Source organism: Vulpes lagopus, chromosome 14 (genome assembly GCF_018345385.1).
Source record: "Vulpes lagopus strain Blue_001 chromosome 14, ASM1834538v1, whole genome shotgun sequence".
NCBI lineage: Eukaryota > Metazoa > Chordata > Mammalia > Carnivora > Canidae > Vulpes > Vulpes lagopus.
The window spans coordinates 33,774,271-33,794,569 of record NC_054837.1 but is presented as its reverse complement, the minus strand read 5'-3'; the positions used below and the strand labels follow the sequence as shown (position 1 = coordinate 33,794,569).

At 51.6% G+C, this 20,299-nt stretch overlaps 1 protein-coding gene across 1 annotated transcript in view; it reads right to left on the bottom strand.

The window, feature by feature from the left end:
* TMEM132C (transmembrane protein 132C) overlaps positions 1-20,299 on the bottom strand; it is a 303,193-nt gene that overhangs the window by 14,957 nt on the left and 267,937 nt on the right. Inside the window, exon 5 of the mRNA XM_041728365.1 lies at positions 9,535-9,678. Coding sequence (XP_041584299.1) covers positions 9,535-9,678 — 144 coding nt within the window. The remainder of the gene's footprint in view (positions 1-9,534; positions 9,679-20,299) is intronic.

The window sequence follows — 20,299 nt, the reverse complement described above, 5'->3', positions numbered from 1 at the left end:
TGAGCAGGGAAAGGAGGGGCTGAGAGAGGCCACTGGCCAGCGAGTCCCATAGGTATCATGTCCACATCCTCTCTATAAGCTGCACTGGCCCTGTATCTTGGCCCATCCTATGTGAGCCCGCTCGGACGGGCTGGATCGGTCCAAATCTAGGCAGGAGACAGAAGCTACAGGTGACTTGGAGGAGGCTGTGACAAAGGAACTCTTTACAAAGGTGTGGGCAGGGCTACAGAAACCAACAGAGACAGCACAGCACGCCAGAGATACAGGGGTAGAGGGTCAAAAAGCATCTCCAAAATCCAGGTCCAGCCAGAACCACAGAATGGGAGCTGGTTTAGAATTAGGGTCTTTGCAGTTACCAGCTGAAGTGAGGTCAAACCAGCTTACCGTGGGCCACGGAGGGCTGGTGTCCGCATGGGTAGAGAAGAGGATGCAGAGGCAAGCGCCTGAGGGTGATGTGGGGCACAGGCAGAGGTGGACAGATGCGGCCACATGCCAGGGAACGGCAAGGACTGTGGCCACCGGGAACAGGCAGAGGCAAGGTAGGGACTCTCCAGACCCCGGAGCCTTCAGAGGGAGCAGGGCCCTCCCCACACCCTGGTTTTGGACTTTTGGCCTCCAGAACTGTGGGGGAGCAGGATTGCTTTAGCCCCCCAGTGTGTGGTCATCTGTGATGGCAGGCCCAGGATGCTGGTACAGTTTGCCACCCCTGGAAGAGCCAGGCGAGGGACAGCTACTGGAACCCAGCAGGGGCGCTGCCCCTTCGGGGATACCTGCCTCCAGGAGCTAGGACCTCGCTGGAGGGCGCAGCCACTGTCAACCTGCAAGCTTGCAGGAAGGGGCCCAGAGACTGACGTCTCTCCCCTCGCCCCCTGCCCACTGGAGTCTCCCATGGCCTCAGCCCCCCAGGGGAAGTGGGGATGGCCAGGCCTGGTAAAGTGACCCCAAAGGCCGGCCTCCCATGGCGGGAGGAGAAGGTAGAGAGATCTGAAAGGATGTGTAGGAATTTCCAACACAGAGACCTTCTCTCAGCATTTTCCCATCTTCTTAGTCTAGGGTTAATGTTGAAAACTTTGTGTGAATCACAGAACCCTCTTAAACTCTAGCACGATCCCTAGAGAAGTACAAGCTCTTCCCTGATGCACCCCTGAAATCTCTCCCGTGCATCTTCTGCACATCTTCCCTTGTGCACTGTGCCTCTGGGTGGTGGTCCTCCTGCCACGGGGCCGTTGCACTTGCCTTTTCTTCTACCTGAAGGCTCCTCCACTATTCATCTGTGCGATTTGTCCCTCTTGTCCTCTTGGTCATTAAGATAGTGGTTCTCCACAAGGGGCCACTGTGTCCCCTGGGGAACATCTGACAATCCTTGGAGATCTTTTTGGTTGTCACAACTAGGGGAAGAATTGTCACAGCTAGATGTGCTACTAGCATCTAATGTTTGAGGCCAGTGATGCTGCTTGGCATCCTGCACTACATGGACAGCCCCCAACAAAGAATCAGCAGATCCTAAATGTCAGTTGCTGAGGCTGACAGATGCTGCCTTACTCAGAGGTAAGCTTCTCAGAGGCCTTTTCTCCAACGTTCCTATTCAGATCACAACTCCCCCAGACCCCTCCCCTGCTTTATTCTTCTATTTTATCATGTATTACCCTCACATATGCTATGAATGTTACCTATTTATTGCGGTTATTATTTGTCCTCTCTTTCTAGAACCTAAACTCTGGGATGACAAAGATTTTTGACTGCTTTGTTCAGTTTTCAGTGTTTTTTTCAGTGATTAAAATAGTACCTAGTGCTCAGATATGAGGCTCACCACACACTTCCTGCCGGAGGGGCCACTCAGGCCTACCAGGTCCCACAGTGCCCCCACTGTGCACAGGTGCACACACAGGAGTATGCATGCTCAGATGCACACACGTACAGGTGTATGCGTGCATGGGTGCACACACATACAGGTGCTGACACAGGTACATGCACATACAGGTGCAGGTGCACACACAGGTGCATGCATGCACAGGTGCACACACACAGGTGCACACACATACAGGTGCATGTAGGTACAGGTGCACACACAGGTGTATGCATGCACAGGTGCACGCGAGGAGGTGGGTTTTCACTGGTGATGGTATGCTGTGTAACAGCAAACGCTCACTGAGCATTTACACTGAGCCAGGAGCCACTTAAAGAGTTCACATGGATGATCTCAGTGAACTCTGGTCAGGACCACATGAGGGAGTTACTTTATCTTTTGAGTCATACCCACATTTCAAGTGAAGAATCAAAGTCACAGAGAGGTGATGTAACTCCCCAACATCACACAGCAGGTAGTCAGTGAGCCACACAGATAGTCAACCCCAACCCTCTGCTCCCACTGGCTCTGTGAGGATGGAGCTGTTTGGTTCTGATTCTTCCCTCTTTCCTACTGTGGGTGGTCTCCATTCCCCCTCCTGCTGATGGTGGACCTGGCCCCATGATGAGCTTTGGCCAGGACAATGCGAACAGAAGGGACAGCTGAAAAGTCCCAGCCCAGGCTTTAGCGGTGCCACACATTCGGGCAGTCTTTGTGCACTCTGCCATGAGCGGCAGTTCCCTGAAGCAGCTGCGGCCGTTCAGCTGGCCCTGGAACGAGACCCAGGAGCCCAAGGTGGCCCTACCTGCAGGGGATGGTCAGCCCCAGCTGAGCCCACAGACCCCCAGCTGGCCTGCAAATGCATGAGCAAGAAGAAACGATCAGTGTTAAAACCACATGGACGTTGGGGCCACTTGTTATGCAGCACAGTTGCCTGGCTTATTCTGCTAAGTGCTCAGGGGCAGATGCACCAGCCTGTCACTCTCAGGAGCTTCCATGCTCCTCCCTGCCTTGTCACCACTCCTGTCATCTTATCCTTTGTCTCTCCTCCTCAGGAAGCAGTGAGGCCGGGGTTGGGAGGACGAGGAGATGGCGAGTTCTGCTCCCAGGTTCAGGAAGGGGCACAGTGGTTTTGGGGAGCCTCCTTGGAGCGCTTCTCCTCCTGGAGCAGTAGCGCTTGCGTGGACACCCAGTTTTGGGTGTTCGGACCCCGTTCCTTTCTCCATGCCCAGGTCTCCCACGAACCGTCTGGCCCCTCTGGCTTCTGTGCACAGACAGCCTTCCTCCACGGCTGCCGTAGGGAGATGCTCCGGCTCAGGAAGGCCTGGTGCCCGCCGGGGGTTCCAGCATCACTGAAGGTGTCATAGTGGCTCTTCTGACATCTTAGGGGGACAAGGAAGGGAGACCAGCAGGGCCTGAGGCCAGCCTGTGTTTCTGAGGTGAAGTCTGGGCATCTCCCTTCTTTGCCCTTCCTGCCTCTCACTGTGGCGGCCAAACGGGATTCCCACGTCCCACGGCCTTGGAAGTCTGTTCAGCGATTACGTGCACTTTATGCAGCTGACAATGCAGAACGCTGCCAAGACTTGGAAGCGCCACGCGTTCTCGGCTCAGGAACCCTGTCCTCTCGGAGGTGTCTATGCTGGGCCAGGCCTGGCCGGGAGGAGGGGGGACAGGGCAGGGTACGGAGGCCAGAAGGCCCAAGGGAGAGGCTGGGAGGGGAGGCTGAGCTGTGATGCTGACTGGGGCACTCGGGCTCAGGGAAGGGGAGGGGAGCGTCCACGTGGCCTCCACGTGTGGCAGGGAGCACACTTGCCTGGGATGTGTGGCCGATGCTGCCGCCCTACACTGTGTCTCCTTCGTCCACCGAACAAGGACTCCTTTCAGCCTCCACTTCTGTGCCCTGCCCTGCTCCAGGCACATGTCTCAGTGCTGAGATGGGACGTGAGAGGTCGGACACTGCTCTCCAGAGGTCCCATTTCGGGAGGACAGCCACAGGTGAGGACAAGCAAGCAAGGAAGCCACCGTGGGCAGCCCACACCACGAGCAAAGTGGATGAATGACCCATGATGGGGAACGAGCACAGAGCAGACCTCTCTGGGAGGTGACGTTTGTCAGACGGAATCGTCACTGGCAGGAAGGTGGCAGCCATGCGGGATCTGGGGGACGAAGATCCCAGGAGAGAGAAACGACGAGATGAGCGAGCATTTATGAAGTGTCTGCTGTATGCCAGACTGCGCTGAGCGCACATGCACTTTCATCCTCACACGCGCCACTGTGCAGGGGAGGACACTGCAGCACAGAGAGGCTGAACATCTCCAAGGTCACACAGCTAGTGGCCCTTGGACTTGGATGGAAAGCAGTGGTCTCGCTCCAGAAATGCTCCTCTCTTTTTTTAAAAATGATCTTTGCCAATTTGGTGAAAACTTCTCTCTGTTCTTTCGCTTTTGAATTAGAAAGAACAGTGGACATAGAGACATTTCTTGGGGTCTGTGAATGGCTCTTCCTTCTGTGACGTCTCCGAGCCACGGCGCTCACCAACAAGAAACATTAGACTCAATCCTCTCCTCTCTCAGTAGGAGTCAGTGTCACATCATCATGCACAACGACTCATGTGATTTTAAGAGCAGAGCTGCATCTCGGGCCCCTCAGCACGTGCCATTCTTTCCATGGAAATTTAGGAGCAACATAGTTCTTTTTTTTTTTTTAAAGATTTTATTTATTTATTCATGAGAGACACAGAGAGAGGCAGAGACACAGGCAGAGGGAGAAGCAGGCTCCAAGCAGGGAGCCTGATGAGGAACTTAATCCCAGAACTCCAGGATCACAACCTGAGCCAAAGACAGATGCTCAACCACTGACCCACCCAGGTGCCCCAACATAGTTCTTTTTGAAGAAAAAAAAAAACCCTTGGATTTTCTCTGAAATGTTAGGGAGAAATTTTTGACATCTCAAAGCTGGATGTATCTAAGACACACACCCTGATGCTTTGATACACACACACACACACACACACACACACACACACCATGAGACAATCCCCACGGTCCAGCTCAATAGCGCACACTGCTGCTGACTCGGTTCTTGTTGCACGTGTGGACGTGTGTGTGCTGAGAAGGATTAATACAGTATCTGTTCTCCTAGCAAATGCCCAGTGCTCACGATGGTGAGCAAGGCTCCCTTTTGCCCCCTTACACGGTGCACAGTCCCAAAACAGGGCTGGGTCTGTTGTAGAAGCACAAGGGTGGTGGGTGGATGTGCGTCAGGGAAGCAGGCCGGGATGCGCCATGTGGGGACACCATGGCATCTCACAGCTGCCAGGAGAATTGGGTGAGAAATCCTGCAAATGTAGGAATTAGCCCAGTGCCCCCACACGACGGGTGGGCAGGTGGCGCCAGGCCCAGCAGATGGGGAATCTGCAGAGGGCTGGGCAGACAGGGTGACTTAACCCCAGAAGTGTGTGTACAGGGGCGTTGGTTTCTCATGCCTTGAGGTGGAGCATGGAAAGAAGCTTCCAGAGTGACAGCCTGAAACAGATCTGACCTCTCTCCAGTAGCTGTTGCCCTGGGTCAGTCCCACCCCCCAGGGGGCCATCTGCCTGACCTTCCTCACGATGTCACTTGAGATCCTCAAGTCCTGGGATCCAGGACACAAGGCATAGACGGTCCTGTGATGATGGGACTGGGTGCCCCACTGCTTCTCTTTGACCCCCCCCCAGCCTGGCAGAGCTACAGGGGGGCAATAGCCGCCGTTGCCTGAACACAGTGCCGTCACCTGGCACTCCCACTCTGTCACCAGGAGTGAGGAGCAGAGGCTGTAATTGGGCAGTGAGGATGGAAACAATCCAGCCACATGACGGTCGGGGCCGACTTGGGCGGGGTGTCCTGAAGCCCTGGGGCCAGGCTCCCTGGCTGCGACCACATCTGACTCCCCTCTGGGAGCTCAGGCACCAGATGCCAGCAGCAGGCCAGCCTGGTCTGGGCCTCGAGCGAGTGTACTGTATTTATCCGACAGGTGTTTTCCTCTTCTGATTTGGGGTCACTCCATTTAAGCTTTCCACACAGCAGGTGCCCATTTCCTTGCCAATGACCCGCTGGCTTCATAGCCAACTGCAGGGCCACATCCTCCTGGGAGAAGCAGGGGCGCACGCTTGCCGGAGATGAGAATTCAGACTTCATCGCCTCCTCTTGGCCTCTGGCTCCATCAAGGGAGGTCATCGCTTTGGCTAATGTCACCAGGAAAAACCAAGGAGTCCCCAGTACCAAGACAGGCCCTAGAAAACTGCCAACACACCTCACGGAATGAACCAGCACGTGATTCAATGTATGCCCTGAGGATGCGATTACCTCACGTACCACAAGGCAGAAAGCTCTGAGGGGACCCCGTGCTCTGTTGTGTCTGCAGGACACGTCTTTGTCTCAAAGAAGCTGACGTGTGGACAGATGTGCACAGCAGACACTCTGGTGGTTCTGGGGGCTGGGGATGCTTGTCCTTGTCATGCATGTCCTCCCTGTTATTGTTCATGAGACCTTTTTGGATGGGACCCTGCCTTTCCTGGGACACAGCTCTTTCTCCTCTAGATCGGAAACCCACAGACGCTTATGGAGTTCCCAGAATCCAGCAATCCTCAACGCACATTGTGATGCTTGCAAACCCAAACCCTGAGCACTGAGCGCCCTGTAGACCAGGCCACTTCCATTTCCCAGATGCCCTCCAGTCAGGGACACATGAGGGCAGAGGTGAAAGGAGGACACAGGCAAAGCTGTGTAAATGCTGTGGCCCATCTCTGCAAGGCACCCCAGGACGCACTACGCTTCTATGTACACGACCCTATCAGTGTCGAGAAAGGCATAGAAGGAGGGCGGGCGGGTCAACACTGATCCCTGGAGGGCTGGGGGGCTGGCAGGTGTGCTGTAGGCATATGTGTATAGATTTTCCAGTTAAAAAACTGTGGTTAAAAAAAGTTTGTATTTCGTGATCCCATTTTTTTTTACAAAATTATAGCTCTATATATGGATATGCATAGATGTGTCAAGAGAGATGTGTAAAAAATGATCACCAAACTGTTTTAATAAGAAACCACGTATTGTTTGATTCCATTTATATGAAATGCCCAAAAAAGGCAAATCTATAGAGATAGAAAGTGGATTAGTAGTTGCCCAGGGCTAGAGGTGGGGATGAGGATTAACAGTAAATGGGATGATAAAATATTCTAAAATCGGGTCATGATGATAGTTACTCAGCTCAGTAAGTTTACCAAAACATCACTGAAGTCTACATAAGTAGATAAGTTGTAATTCTAATGTTTTTAGCCACACTGTGAATGCCACCCAGATTATGCCCATCGGTGCTCCACCTGCAGCCCCGTCTTGCGTCATAGGACTATCCAGGGATTCCCTGAGCCAACCGGGGTCAGAGTCAAGTCCTTCCATGTGTTGGCTGGAGTCCTGGCTCTTAGGGAATTTGCAAAAACGGTCATAAAGATGCCAAGGATTGGGGATGAGATTGCGGATGGGGCAGAGTGGGGGCTGGCTCTAGATCCAACCAAGTGCCTTCTCCCTACCTTGGCCTTGCCAAGAAAATGAGGTGATTTGGCCACAAGAAAGTGAGGTGACTGTCCAGCAAGAAACAGAGCGCAGTTCCCTGAGAGTAGTGGCTCTAATGGCAGAAATTCTACCCACCAGGGGATGCTTCTCAATGTCTGGAGACACGTGTGGTTGTCACCACCCTGGGAGTGCCATAGACATGTGCTGGGTAGAAGCCAGGATCACTTCTTGTGCACAGGATAAGCCCCCTAATGAAGGTTACCTGGGCACAGAGCATTGGTAGTGCTGACAGTGCGAACTCCTCCCCGAGGCGAGATCTTTGCCATCCAACAGAGGAGCTGTTCGCCACGGCAGCCAGGGAGACCGGACACGTACCCTACACATCAGATACGCACTGGGTTCGGGAGGCTGGGTACCAATAAATAGGACATGACACTCATCACTTTTATATTGATCACATGTTGAAATGATCATGTTTTTAATATAATGGGTTAAATATATGTATTTAAAGCAATTAGTTTTGGGATGCCTGGGTGGCTCAGTCACTTGAGCGTCTGCCTTCAGCTCAGGTCACAATCCCAGGGTCTTGGGACCCACATAGGGGTCCCTGTCCAGCGGGGAGTCAACTTCACTCCCGGCTCCTCGCCCTGCTTATGCTCTATCTCTCTCTCTTAAGTAAATAAATAAATAAAAATCTTTAAAATAAAACAATTAGTTTCACCTGTTCTTTCTTTTCTGAATGTGACCGTTGGAGAAATTTAAACCACATGCATGGCTCACGTTGCACTTCTCTTGGACAGTTTGGTTCAGAACTTCATGCCCTCCCTGCTCTTTTCAGACCTCCCATAAGGCATTGTAGATTTGGGGCTGCCATTAGCCAGTAAATCACTCTTGGGGGAATTAGGAAAAAGCTCTCTTCCTTGAGATGTTGAGAATATGCTGGTGTTGCTGGGACCCCTTGCTGCTGCTGGAGGGTTGTCATAACCTAGACGGCTTGCATGCCCACCCACCCCGTGACTGTGGCCCTGAGTGCAGTGGGCAGTAGTGGCTGGGCGGGTCCTGTGGTTTTCAGGGAAGGATCTTTCCACCCCATTCCCCACACTCAGCAGTTTGTAAGATTCTCTTCTACTTACATGTGCTGCTTTCAACACCAGAGAAGAGTGTTGCTCTGATGCTGTGTCAGACCCATTTGAGAGAAAAAAAAAAAGCATTATCTTGTTGCTTGCTTTGGATCTTTATGTTTTCTTCTGGGTGTGTTTGCAGGATTACAAAACATATGGGGAAAGACCAAGTGGTTCGTTTCTGGTTTGGAGAAACCCTCATGCTGTCTTATTCTTGAACAAGCATTGTGGGTACATTATCACAGCAAATATTGGTGGGAAAGATCACAAATTAGGGTCATTCCCTCAAGAAACTTACACTCTAGAGCCGAGATTGCTCTAGGCAACCTTCTTCTTGGAAGGGTGAAATAACAAATGTGTTGGATCTGCAGGTCAGGTGGTCTCTGTCAAAACTGTGTGACCCTTGCAAGGGCCACCATAGACAATATAAAAATAGGTTTAAGCAGTCATGTTCCAATAAAGCTTTATTGACACAACAGAGTGGGCTGGATTTGACTCATGGTTCATGGTCTGTCTTATCAGTGGTTTCAATAGCTGCCCCATGGGCCAGACTCACAGTGCAGATGTGTTTTTTACCCATTAAAAAAAAATTGTAATTGGTTGCCGATGATGAAAAACAAGTGATCTTTACATAAAATCCAAATCTGTAGTTTCTCTTGAAGAGCCAGCAGTACCGAACTCACATTTACTCATGGCCACGATTCACTGTAGCTGAATACCTCTGCCCCTCTAGCCCAGGCTGCGTCTGGCTTACTCTGCCCCCACTGCAATCACCTGCTTGGTTACTGTAAAGTATTTGGGGCTTGAGCCCCAGTCCAAAGCACACCTGATGAAAACCGGGTTTGGAGTGATGCCAACGTAGAAAGACTGAAATGGAAAAATTTAGTAACTCAGCTGGAAGTGTGGTGTCCATAAACTGACTAAATGAACTTATTGTGGGGTGGGGGCTGAAACTCTTCAGGGAATGGGATGCCCGAGAGAAGTCCCCATCAGTTCAATCCAGATGATTAATGAGGACATTTACCTTGATGACATCCTCGTCTGTGGACTTGCACTCCACCGACTCGGAGATATCCATCACGGCACTGTTCTCCTCCACAGAGACCACCTTGATGGGCAGGACCACTGTCTTTCCCGTGAGGATGGCAGTATTCAGAATTTCCGTGTCCTGCCAGAAGAACCAGACATGCTAGGGTCAAGGGAGCTAGTCAGTGCTCTTGAACACCCAGGGGGAAGCTCCCAAGGTGCTTGCCAGGCTGTCCTTATTTAGAACAAGACCCTGTAGCACTCACCTTGGGAACTTGGGCAAAAGTGGCCATTTGGGAGGATAATTTTCTAAGAACACTGAACAATTTATTTATGATCATCTTCCTGGTTACCAACGGCAATGGTCGAAAAATATGTTTTCTCCTTTTGCAGAGACCAGATAAAGTGATGCATCGGTTAGGTTTGGGTTGTAGGCAACAGAAATGAACTCCGGCTTGTCTGAGCAAGAAGGTGCAGCGGTGGGTTGAGAAATGTGCCTCCCCACCCAGATGCACCTCCTCTAATCTCCAAAATGGGTGAGTCTGTTCTGTTACATATGGTCTATGGGACTTTGCGGTTGTGAATAAATTACAGATCTTGAGGTGGGCAGATTACCCTGGGCTATCTGGGGCAGACCCAACAGAATCATGATAGTCCTCCTAGGAGGTGATCATGAGGGTCAGAGGAAGAGGGGGTGAGGCAGGCACAGAGGCAGAGATCAGAGAGATAGGATCATAACCTGAGAGAGGTGGGGGTCCCCAGGAGCTCCCCTAGAGCCTCCAGAGGAAACCCAGCTCTGCTGCTACCTTGATTTTAGCTCCTTAGGACTCATTTCTGACTTCTGAGGTCCAGAGCTGTAATTTATTAAGTTGGTGTTCATCTGGTACCCGCAATAGGAAACAAACACAGGTTCTTCTCGGTTGGATCCTGTGCCACCCCAGGGTCAAAGGAAAAGCTAGAGTGGGCCTTGGAAATGCAGACCCCCAGCCAGCTTCCAGGATATTGAGAACTGGAAAGAAGGGGCAGTGTCTCTAGAGTGGGGCGGAGTGAAGAGCTTCAATCATTTCTCCTCTAGAGTCCCTCTGCAGACGACCTACCTAAGTTCTCCGGGGGGACGGTCTGGTTGGGCTCATGGGGGTAAAATGCCCGTCCATTCCTTGTCTAGGGGAGGATGGCACCCCTGTGACTCACACCATTACCCAGGACAAAAGGTCACTATTGGAAGAAGAGAGATGAAGAGCTTCCCACACAGGAAACAAGAGCAACAGTGGATGCCTGGCACAGGACCAGTGAGTCAGTCAGTTTTCTCCCCTGAAGCCCAGGATCACTACCCCCGGGTGATGGACACCAGACCCCTAGGGCACTGTCTTTCATGCAAACCAAAGAGATCTTCCTCTGCTGCCCATGGGAGCCCATTCCATCACAGTTGTGGGGACTTCGGCTCGCCCTGCTCATACCGACTTCATGCAAAATGATTAGCATCCCGTGTCCCGCACATGCAGTGATTTTCAAAGTGATAAAAAAAGCACTTTCCCTTTTGAGTCTGGAGGCATTACCTGCTTGCACTTTTGTCATCCTTCCCTTTACGGCCAAATGAAGATAAAAAAGTAAAAAGGTCTGTGGCTTTGGGACATCTATTAGCACCTTTTACCTTTGGGCCAGTTTCTCCTAAAGTCCGTCTCCAGAAGCTCTGCTCTACTTTGAAGCAGGAGTTGTAAGGAAAGAGGTTTTCTCACTTCTTTCTCCAGGGAAGCAATTGACACAGAAAGGACCTTTTGCATTAAACAGGAGCACAGTTGAAAGAGTCATCCGTTATGAGTAGAGTCCCAGTCTCTCTCTGATGCTTGTACCCACCAGCCAGCAGTTAAATAACCCTCTGCTGGCTCTTCTCCTGGGTCCACAGGATTCCTGGCGCCGGGGCTGCAATCTGGCGGCTCACACACTGGCCATTACAGATGCTAAGAATACCACAGAAACTCCCCAAGTCCATTTTCAGCTTCATTACAGGTAATGTGCTCAGAGCTCAGCCTTTACATTTTCTCTCTCAGAATGGTCTTTGGCTAATGGCTTCATTAAGGCAGCAAACTCCCTTGTGGATTAATTGTGATTAGCTTCCTAATGGTCACTGCAGGTGCACACATGCCCCCACACACACATGCACACACGCCTCCACCTAACACTTCCTATCCCTACACTGAGTTGTGTCAAGATTCAGACTGGGTGGACACGGTGTATGTCTCACCAGCCAACAAGAACTGCAGGAGCAGAGGATGAATAATCATGGAGATTCCACATGGGTGGAGGAGGCGTTGGGTGTCAGTGGCTCGGACTGAGTCAAGCATCCCTATTTGAGTTGTGGCACAGCCAGTGGGCCCGGCTGGAGAGGTGCCGGGGTGTAGGTCACCTGTTGAGTGTCTTCTGTGGGTCCCTCCAGATCCCCTCTGCCTGCACTGTGTCCCACGAGGCTGGCCAGTGTGGACAGAGCTACAGTCCCCTTGCCTTCTGGCTTCTGGCCACCTTGGGACACATCGTGAAACCATGTTTCCCACACAGAGTCTATGCAGTTGGTGGGAACCGCATGACTAATTCTGGCCAGTTGGTTGTGAGCTGGACCCCATGTGTCACTCCTGGTCTAGAGCAGTTACCCATGTTCCTGTGGGGACTTTTCTTCAGGCAGAGTGACCAGAATTATTCCAGATGGTAGCTGCTCCATCAGCCTGGGGCTCTGAGTGGCTGTTAGTTAGGGGCCCGTCTGTGGACCAACTCCAGGGATGAAGGCCGAGCAAGAAGTAAGAGTAGGGCACCTGGGTGGCTCAGTCGGGTAAGCATCCAACTCTTGGTTTCAGCTCAAGTTGTGATCTCAGAGTCACAGGAGCCGCATGTTGGGCTCTGTGCTCAGCAGGGAGCCTGCTGGAGAGTCTCCCTCTCCCTCTGCTCCTCCCTCTGTGCTCTCTCTCAAATAAATAAATAAATGAATATTTTTAAGGAAATAAGAATAAATGCTGGATAACTTGGAGAACTTGGGCTGCTTGCTACTGCCACACATTCTACTTGCTCCTGACCGACGCAAAGGGAGACTGTCTGCTGAAACAGCAGGAGGAAGAGCCTATGATGGTAAGTTTAGTTTTGAACATTTTTATTTCAGGGACCTGGTTAGTGTGCCTACAATAACTTAGTGAGCATTTAGGGCACATTTTGATACTGGTTTTTGCTATGCACACCCTCCCCTGATGAACTGGATGCTTCTTTTAGCTCTCCAGTGTAGACTTTGGGATTTCTCGAGGTCAGGATCTGTGTGTGTGCTGTGACTGAATTGTACCCCCCACCCTCAATCCATATGTCAAAGCCCCAATCCTCAGTGGGACTGTATTTAAAGATAGGATGTATCTTTCAAGAGGTAATTAAGGTTCTGTGCGGTCATAAGGGTGAGCCCAATCCAACAGGACTGGTGTCCTTATAAGAATGGCAGGTGACACCAGGGATGCAGCCGTCTGCAAACCAAGGGGAGGCCTTGGGAGAAAGCAGACCTACTGAATCTAATCTCAATCTTACATATCCAGCCTCTGGAACCACAAAAATTCTGTTGATTGAGCCCCGGCCTGCAATCTTTTATTATGGTAGCCCCAGAAGGCTGCAAAACGGGGCAAAGACAAGTCCTTTATCATGATCTGAGAAGCAGCCTGTGCCACCATGAAGAAAGGGGGGACAGATTCTGTTGACATAAAAACAAGCGCAATGTTACAAGAGGCAGCGGTATTGGTGGACCTCAGACTCTGGGGGAGGCAGAGGTGGGAAAACACGTCTCCGGGTGCATCTGGAGCTGCGGGACGGAGTCCTCAGGGAGGAGCCCTGGCAGTCTCCCTAAGGTGGGCCTGGCCCATTCCAGAGGTCAGGAGGTAGAAACTCTTGCTCTACCCTCTGGTCCTTGTGAATGAGCTGTTTTCAGGTTGGACTGTAGCTTCCCACTTCCCCGACGTTGTGGGATTATGGAAAGCAACAGCAAACACTGTGGATGCAGGGAGAACACAGAGAAACCCAGGCATGGACCAGGCACGTGGGCAGGTTGGGCAGGAGAGGTCATTTGTCTGGCCCCAAGGACCCAGGAGAGGAATGTTTCAGGATTGAGGGGAGCTTTCCTAGAGCCAAAATGTGCGTGTGAGTATATGTGTATAGCATGCATGTGTGCATGGTCTGCATGTTTGTGTGCCCATGTGTGTTCATGTACACTGTGCACATGTGTGATACGTGTGTGCAGTATGCATGTGCCCATGTGTTATGTGTGTCTCTGTGCATATGTGTATGTGTGTGATGTGCACGTGTGCATGTGTATGTAGTATGCATGTGCCCATGTGCCATGTGTGTGTCTCTGTGCAGTATGTGTGCGCACACCCACTGGTACTGACACAGCAGACGGAGCTGTCCTCCCAAATCCCTCTCCAGTCAAGGCTAACTCAGTATTTAGCTGAAGTGCAGACGCTTGTACTGCTTTTGGAAATCCACCCAAGGCCCCTGGACCTGGACCCAGGGGAGCACCTCCCAGGTAGGGCCTCTGGGCAGGTGAGCTGTGTGCCACCTGGTGTCACAGAAGGGAGCCCATCCTCTGCTAGCACGGTGTCCTGTTCTGTGGCCCCCGCTGCCCCCAGAGCAGGCCCACCGGCCCGTGTCCCTGCACAATGCAGTGTCCTGTGCCACCGACTGTTTGCTCTGCCCTCCTCCTGTTTTTTGCTCAGTGTGCCCCCATCCAGCACCTGCTGCTCTGCTGAAAAGATCAGTAAAGTCGGGGACTTTAAATCACGGTCATTTCAAATTTGAAGAAAGCCCGAGGCTTTGGAGAAACTGCTTTGTTGTTTGAGTTGCCCTCATAAATGTAAATTGGTTTGGCTGTTTTCTGTATTTTTTTTTTATTTTTTAAATTTATTTATTTATTTTTCTGTATTTTTACAAATTGTATTTTTAATTTTTAAATCAAGAACCAATAGGGAATTACTTCTGGAGCGTTAGACTGAGGGCTGTGCGCTGACCTGATGATGCTGGATGAGTGAAACCCCAAGGGCTCCCAGGAGGGAAGAGAAGGGCAGGTCGGTGTGGCCCATCCATGCCACGGGGAGTCATGACCTGCTGGCCCGGGTCACCGTGGGAGCATACCCTGGAACCACGCTGCAGAGTGCAAGGAGCCATGCAGAAGGCCTTCCAGTGCCTGGCCCCATCCACACTAAGTGTCCAGAACAGCGGCCCGTGGAGACGAAGAGTTGCCATTGGCGGGGGGGGGGGGCGGGGGAAGGGGGGGGCGGGGGGGGGACAGAGCCACGGTTCCAGAGGCAGATGTCTAATCTGCAGGCTGATAGAAATGTTCCGGGACCCAGGAGTGGTGGTGGCGGGGCAACTCTGAGAACGAACTAAGAACCACTCCATCACTGCTTGAAGATGGTGGCTCAATGGCCTGTGGACCATCTCTCAGCACAAAAGAAGGAAGGACAGCAGAGCCCTGGGAAGGCCACGGTCGGGCTCCTGCCTGGTGTGGCCCAGGTGAGTTGCGGGGCCTCCCAGGAGCACCCAGTCCCCCTCGCCCTTGGGTCACACACCCTGAAGCGGGATCTATAGCTTAGAGGCCGGATGCCTGGCTTTTCAACTAATGTTGGGGGTTCAAATCTCATGAAGAGTCTGAAGACAGGACCTGCTGAATCTAGAATGTTCCAGACAGGGCGGAAACAACCTCTTTCAAGGCAGATGTGCCTGCGAGCCATTGGGAGGCCTTGTTAATAAAAGCCACGGGTTGCATTTGGGGAGCTCTTGCTGTATGCCAGGTGTCGCTAGCGCTGCCACGTGTACCCCAACCCATGAAGCAGAGTCTCAGTGTCCTGGGTCCACAGATGGTGAAACTGAGGCCCAGAGCTGATCAAGTGGCTTGTTCAGGGTGCTCAGCACGAAGGCGGCCTGGCCAGGTTTAAATGTGCAGCACCAGGACTGGAACACCCGTTCTGATGGCCTGAGAACCTGGGACGCAAGCGAGAGTCCCGGCTCTGCCCCCTTTCTGGCCAGTATTTAAATTCTCCAAGCATCTATCCTTGGGCTGTGAACCTGCGGAATAATCAGCGCGGTTGTGAAGATTACCCCGATAATATGTACGTGCGCGGGTCAGGCTCGGAACGAAGCCTGCGTTGACCAGGAGGGCAGCTGGCTGGTGTGCCAGGGAGGCGCGGGCCAGGCAGTGAGCACACTGAGGGCCCCGGCCTCTGTGGGGCGTGCATGTGTGCGTACAGACAGAAGGTAACAGCTAGCGGTGTTGAACACACAGAATCTAGAATGACAGAATGTTACCACGTCTTGTGTTCATTTCAGGTTTTTTTTTTTTTTCCTTTTGGAAAAGAGAGACGACAAAGGCTCCGCACTTTGAAATCTCAAATCTCCTCCAATCCAGATTCCTGATTTCACTCCCCAGAGGCCTCTGCCATCAGGAACTTGATGCACATCTTTGCAGTTTGTGATTTTTAGACTTTTATCACATTCCCGCATAGGTAAAGAAACTCCAGCATTGTTCCCGCATTTGTTTTTTACAAACATATGTTGTACACGATTTACGCCCGCAGGTCATATTGCGCTTCCATCCAGCTGCTTACTTCTTTTTTCACTCGCCGTTACGTCTTTGTGATCTGTCCGCGTCCACCTGGCTGAAGCACAGATCTACACTGAGACACATCAATCCGCTGATCTAATTCCATCAGTCTCAAAGAGCAGCTGGGTGTCCATCATGTGGCTTGTCCATGTTTTACTCTTCTGTTCACCCTCTGACGGAAGTTCAGGGGGTTTCAGACTGTGCCATTACGAAGAACTCTCTCTCCTTCTGTGCGTGCACTTGGGGCTCTCCAGCACCTCCTCGTCCCCATGGAATCGCTGGGCCGGGTAGCACACGTGCTTCCTCTTTGATTCTGCCATATTGCTGCACATGGTCATGCTCTCAACTGCATTCTGAGCAACAGTACGGGAGAGTCCATTTCCTGAAATTCTTGCCAACACTTGGGTGATTACGCATCAACCTGACCAGGTGGCAGCCCCCAGTTATTCCATCAGACACGAATCTAGGTGCTCCTGTGTGGGTAATTTGGCAGATGTGATTCATGTTCATTATCAGTTGACTTTCAGGAAAACAGATTGTTTTAGATAACCTGGGTGGGCCTGGTTCAATCAGTTGAAGGCTTTTAGATGCGAAGCTGAGACTTCCCAAGGAAGTAAGAAATTCCACCTGAGGACTGCCACTTCAGTTTTTTCCTGAGAGACGGCCTGTGGACCTGGAGATCTCCCTCTCTCTAAATGGGAGGATCTATATATCATGCACAGCGTGTATATGGTTCTTTCCTTCTAGAAAATGGGTCAGTGGTGGGTGAGCCTCGGTGTGATAGACTGGTGGCCCATCTTGCCTTGGACTCCAGGGAAGCCACTGGATGGGGACGCGGGACTATTCCTTGTTTATGTCCACACCGTTCGCTAGCTTCCAGTAACTCAGACCCAGCTTTCTCCTTTGCTTGTGGCCAGAGACACAGTTCGCTCCTGTGAAGGCTGTAAGAGGAACCAGCTGCCCTGAAATCTGTGTGTCCCCTCACACCTGGCTTTGAGGGAGAAACCATGGAGGTGAATCCACACCCTTCACGGATACAGATAGAGCCCAGGATGTCCTGTGGGGTCTCCTCTGATTGTGGACTGGGACTTTAACATCTTCCCCGAAGAAGGTGGTGCAGAGTGAACTCGGCTAATGGAAGTCTACAATTTACTGCTTCATCATCAGTGCCAGGGTAGAGATGGCAACCATGGGCTGTGTCTTAGAATTGAGTCTTAAACAATTGATTAATTTAAATACCTGCAGGAAGGGAAGGGGTCTGCGACAACCTTGCCTACACCTTTCACAGTATGTTAGACATGTGTAAGCCGATTAACAAGAGTCAGGGGCCAGATCCTCCCGCAGTCTGCTCTTACATAGACTCAAGAGCCAAGAATGGTTTTGGAATTTGTCAGGACTCTAAGAATATGTAACAGATACCGTATGTGTCCTTTCAAAGCCTAAAATGTCACTCTGGAGCCCCTTCCAGAAAAAAAACTACAGCATGTCCCTGGACAAGAGGGTCACTCCCCTAAATTGCTGGAGTTCTCATCCTGTGGGGGCTGCTCCCATTCCCCGCCTGCTCCTCTGGGCGCCAAGTCCTTCTGCTTTGCTGGACCGGTGCATCAACATCCTTGTGGACATGAACGCCTGTCACTACCCTGATGGATTTTCTCTGCCTCAGTTGTAACCAGCTCTGCTGCACTGTGCCCTGGCTGGACTTTGACAGCTGTCCCACCACCTGCAGGACACCTGCACCCTTTGCCAGACTTGGCAGGTACGTCCTGTCATCATCTGCATTGCATACAGGAGTCTTGGATGCTCTGGACCCGCGAAAAGCCCTGGACACTCTAAAGCAGAAGGACTCTCATGGAACAGGAAGGGATGTACAAATTGCGGCCAATCTTACAAGTGATTCATATTTTACGGTAGTGGTTATTTTTGTGGAATTTGTTTCCCCGTACACAGTTTTAGCTCCAGGAGGGGGGGGGTGTGGATACCCAAATAATATGAAGCTCCTACAGCTCCTTGCAGACTGCAGTGTGGGAGGCGACATTACAAAACGACCTGCTCCCAGAGAAAGATACAGAAGCAGGAAAGTCCATTTCCTCCTCCAAGTTGGCCAAAGCGCCGTCAGCCGGAAGAACATGCCACAAGGCTCCCAGCAGGGCCCTCGTGACGGCGGGATCCTCACGACAAGATGGGGCCCTGGCTCAGGTGGCAGGTTCTGGGGAGATGGAAGGTCTGGGTTTGGAAATCAAGAAGAGTCCAGTTGCCAGCATTCAGGGGGCTGAGACCCTCCTTGCTTCAGTGAACACAAATCAAAGCACCCAGCTTGCTGTTTGCACACTTGCTGTGGTGCGTTCCAGGTCCTGCCCTCTCTGTGCTTTGTCTTCCTCATCTGTGAAATGGAATAATCCCACTTTCCTCTGAGAACCTGAGGAGAAGTTATGCAACCCCTGCGGGCTCAGAGCTCTGCACGAAGGTGGTCACTCCATGAACACTAGCTCCGTCCGGAAACAACGCCCGAGAGCCATGACTCTGGATTTCAACGTCCTGTGTCAGCAGATCAGCCCTGAGCTCTCAGCTTTAAGACGGTGCACATGCAGCCCTAACAACTGGGAACTAAATTAGCGTTGCTTGCAAGTCAATGGAGGATCCGCTTAATTAAACTTTCAATTTGATCAGGACATAACGTCAGCAGGACCCCCAGGAGCGGTGGGAATGGGCCTTGCTTGCAGGCCTCAGACCCCTGACACTGAACCCCATGATGTGAGAAAGGGGAGCCTGCTGGCACTGAGGACTCAGTGGATTTGGGGTCTGGACCCGACCTCCCAAGAGGTGATGAAGCTCCCCCTTTCTGAAGGAAAGAAAGACAACTTCCCCCCATTCTTGCCTGCCTTATGGTCGTGAGGTCTGTCTGGCAGGATAATATTTTGAGAGATTGGAATAGTTGAGACACGTGGGCAGGCAAAACAGCCTCCACAAATTCCCAAGACAGCAGAGGGTTCACGAGTATTGAAAAAGCGTCTTGGCCCAAATCAGGAGGGCAAGGGGGCTCCCCCTTCCCCACCCATCTGGAGCAGAAAGTCCCCTCCCCTGGCCTTTGGACCGAGGGAGAGGGAGCATGCACCCAGTTCCTGGATGGCCCTTCCTCTGGGAAGAAGCAAGAGAAGCGGCTGTCTGGTGTCTCTATGCAGCAACATAAAAAAAAAAAAAAAAAAAAGCCTCTGAATCCCAGAAGCAACCTGAGAAAGGCAATGGCTAGAAAAATAAATCGATTTGGTTCGGAAGAAATACAAGTGAGTGACATTGCAGCACTCGGTCTCCATTATCTTCCTTTTCTTTAGTAAAGGAGCTACAGTGTTTGGGGTGGGAGGGGAGAGGACCCCGCTGACACACTACACTGCCCAACCTCCCTTGCAGCGAGGTGTGACCCTGGGATCTAGTCTCAGCACGGCGCTTCCCGAGGGTGCTGCCCAGACCAGCAGCTGCAGCATCCCCCGGGAACTTTAGAAATGCGGACTCTTGGGCCACACCCCGCACATACCTAAGTCAGAAACTCTGGAGGTGGAGCCCATTGGCCTGTGTTTTAACCATCTCTCCAGGTGATCCTGACGCTGCTCAAAGCTTGAGGAGAGTTCTAGTCCAAATGTAAGCGGAAATATTATGTGGCACTTTAGGACATCTGCTCGATGGAAGCTAGACTCTTTTTGTTGTTGTTGTTCCTTTTCCCAGTTACCTAGAACACAGATACAGGAATGTGCGCAGCCAGCTTGGACCATGAGACAAACCTGGAAGTGAAAAACACTCACCGAGTGTGGTGGGGTAGAGAGATAAGAGAAGCCTGAATCTCCCATAACTAAGGAGTAGCCCTAGACTTATGTATGTGAGATAAAATTTCCTTATGTTTTAGTTATTGGTTTTGAGACTTTTCTGTTAAACTTGGGCAAACCTGAGTCACTTGCATGTAGCACCCTTCGATGAGAAGGCCAGGGTGCTAGCTGGCGGCCTGCATGTTGGGAAGGGCAGGGGATGGTTGTAATGCCATTGCTGTCAGTTGAGCAAGGCGGACAGGAGGGCATTCTAAGAGCAGACCTCAAGCAGAGCCTGACGAGTCACCCTAATTTGCAATAGCAAAAAAAAAAAAAAAAAAAAGACTGCAAAAGGG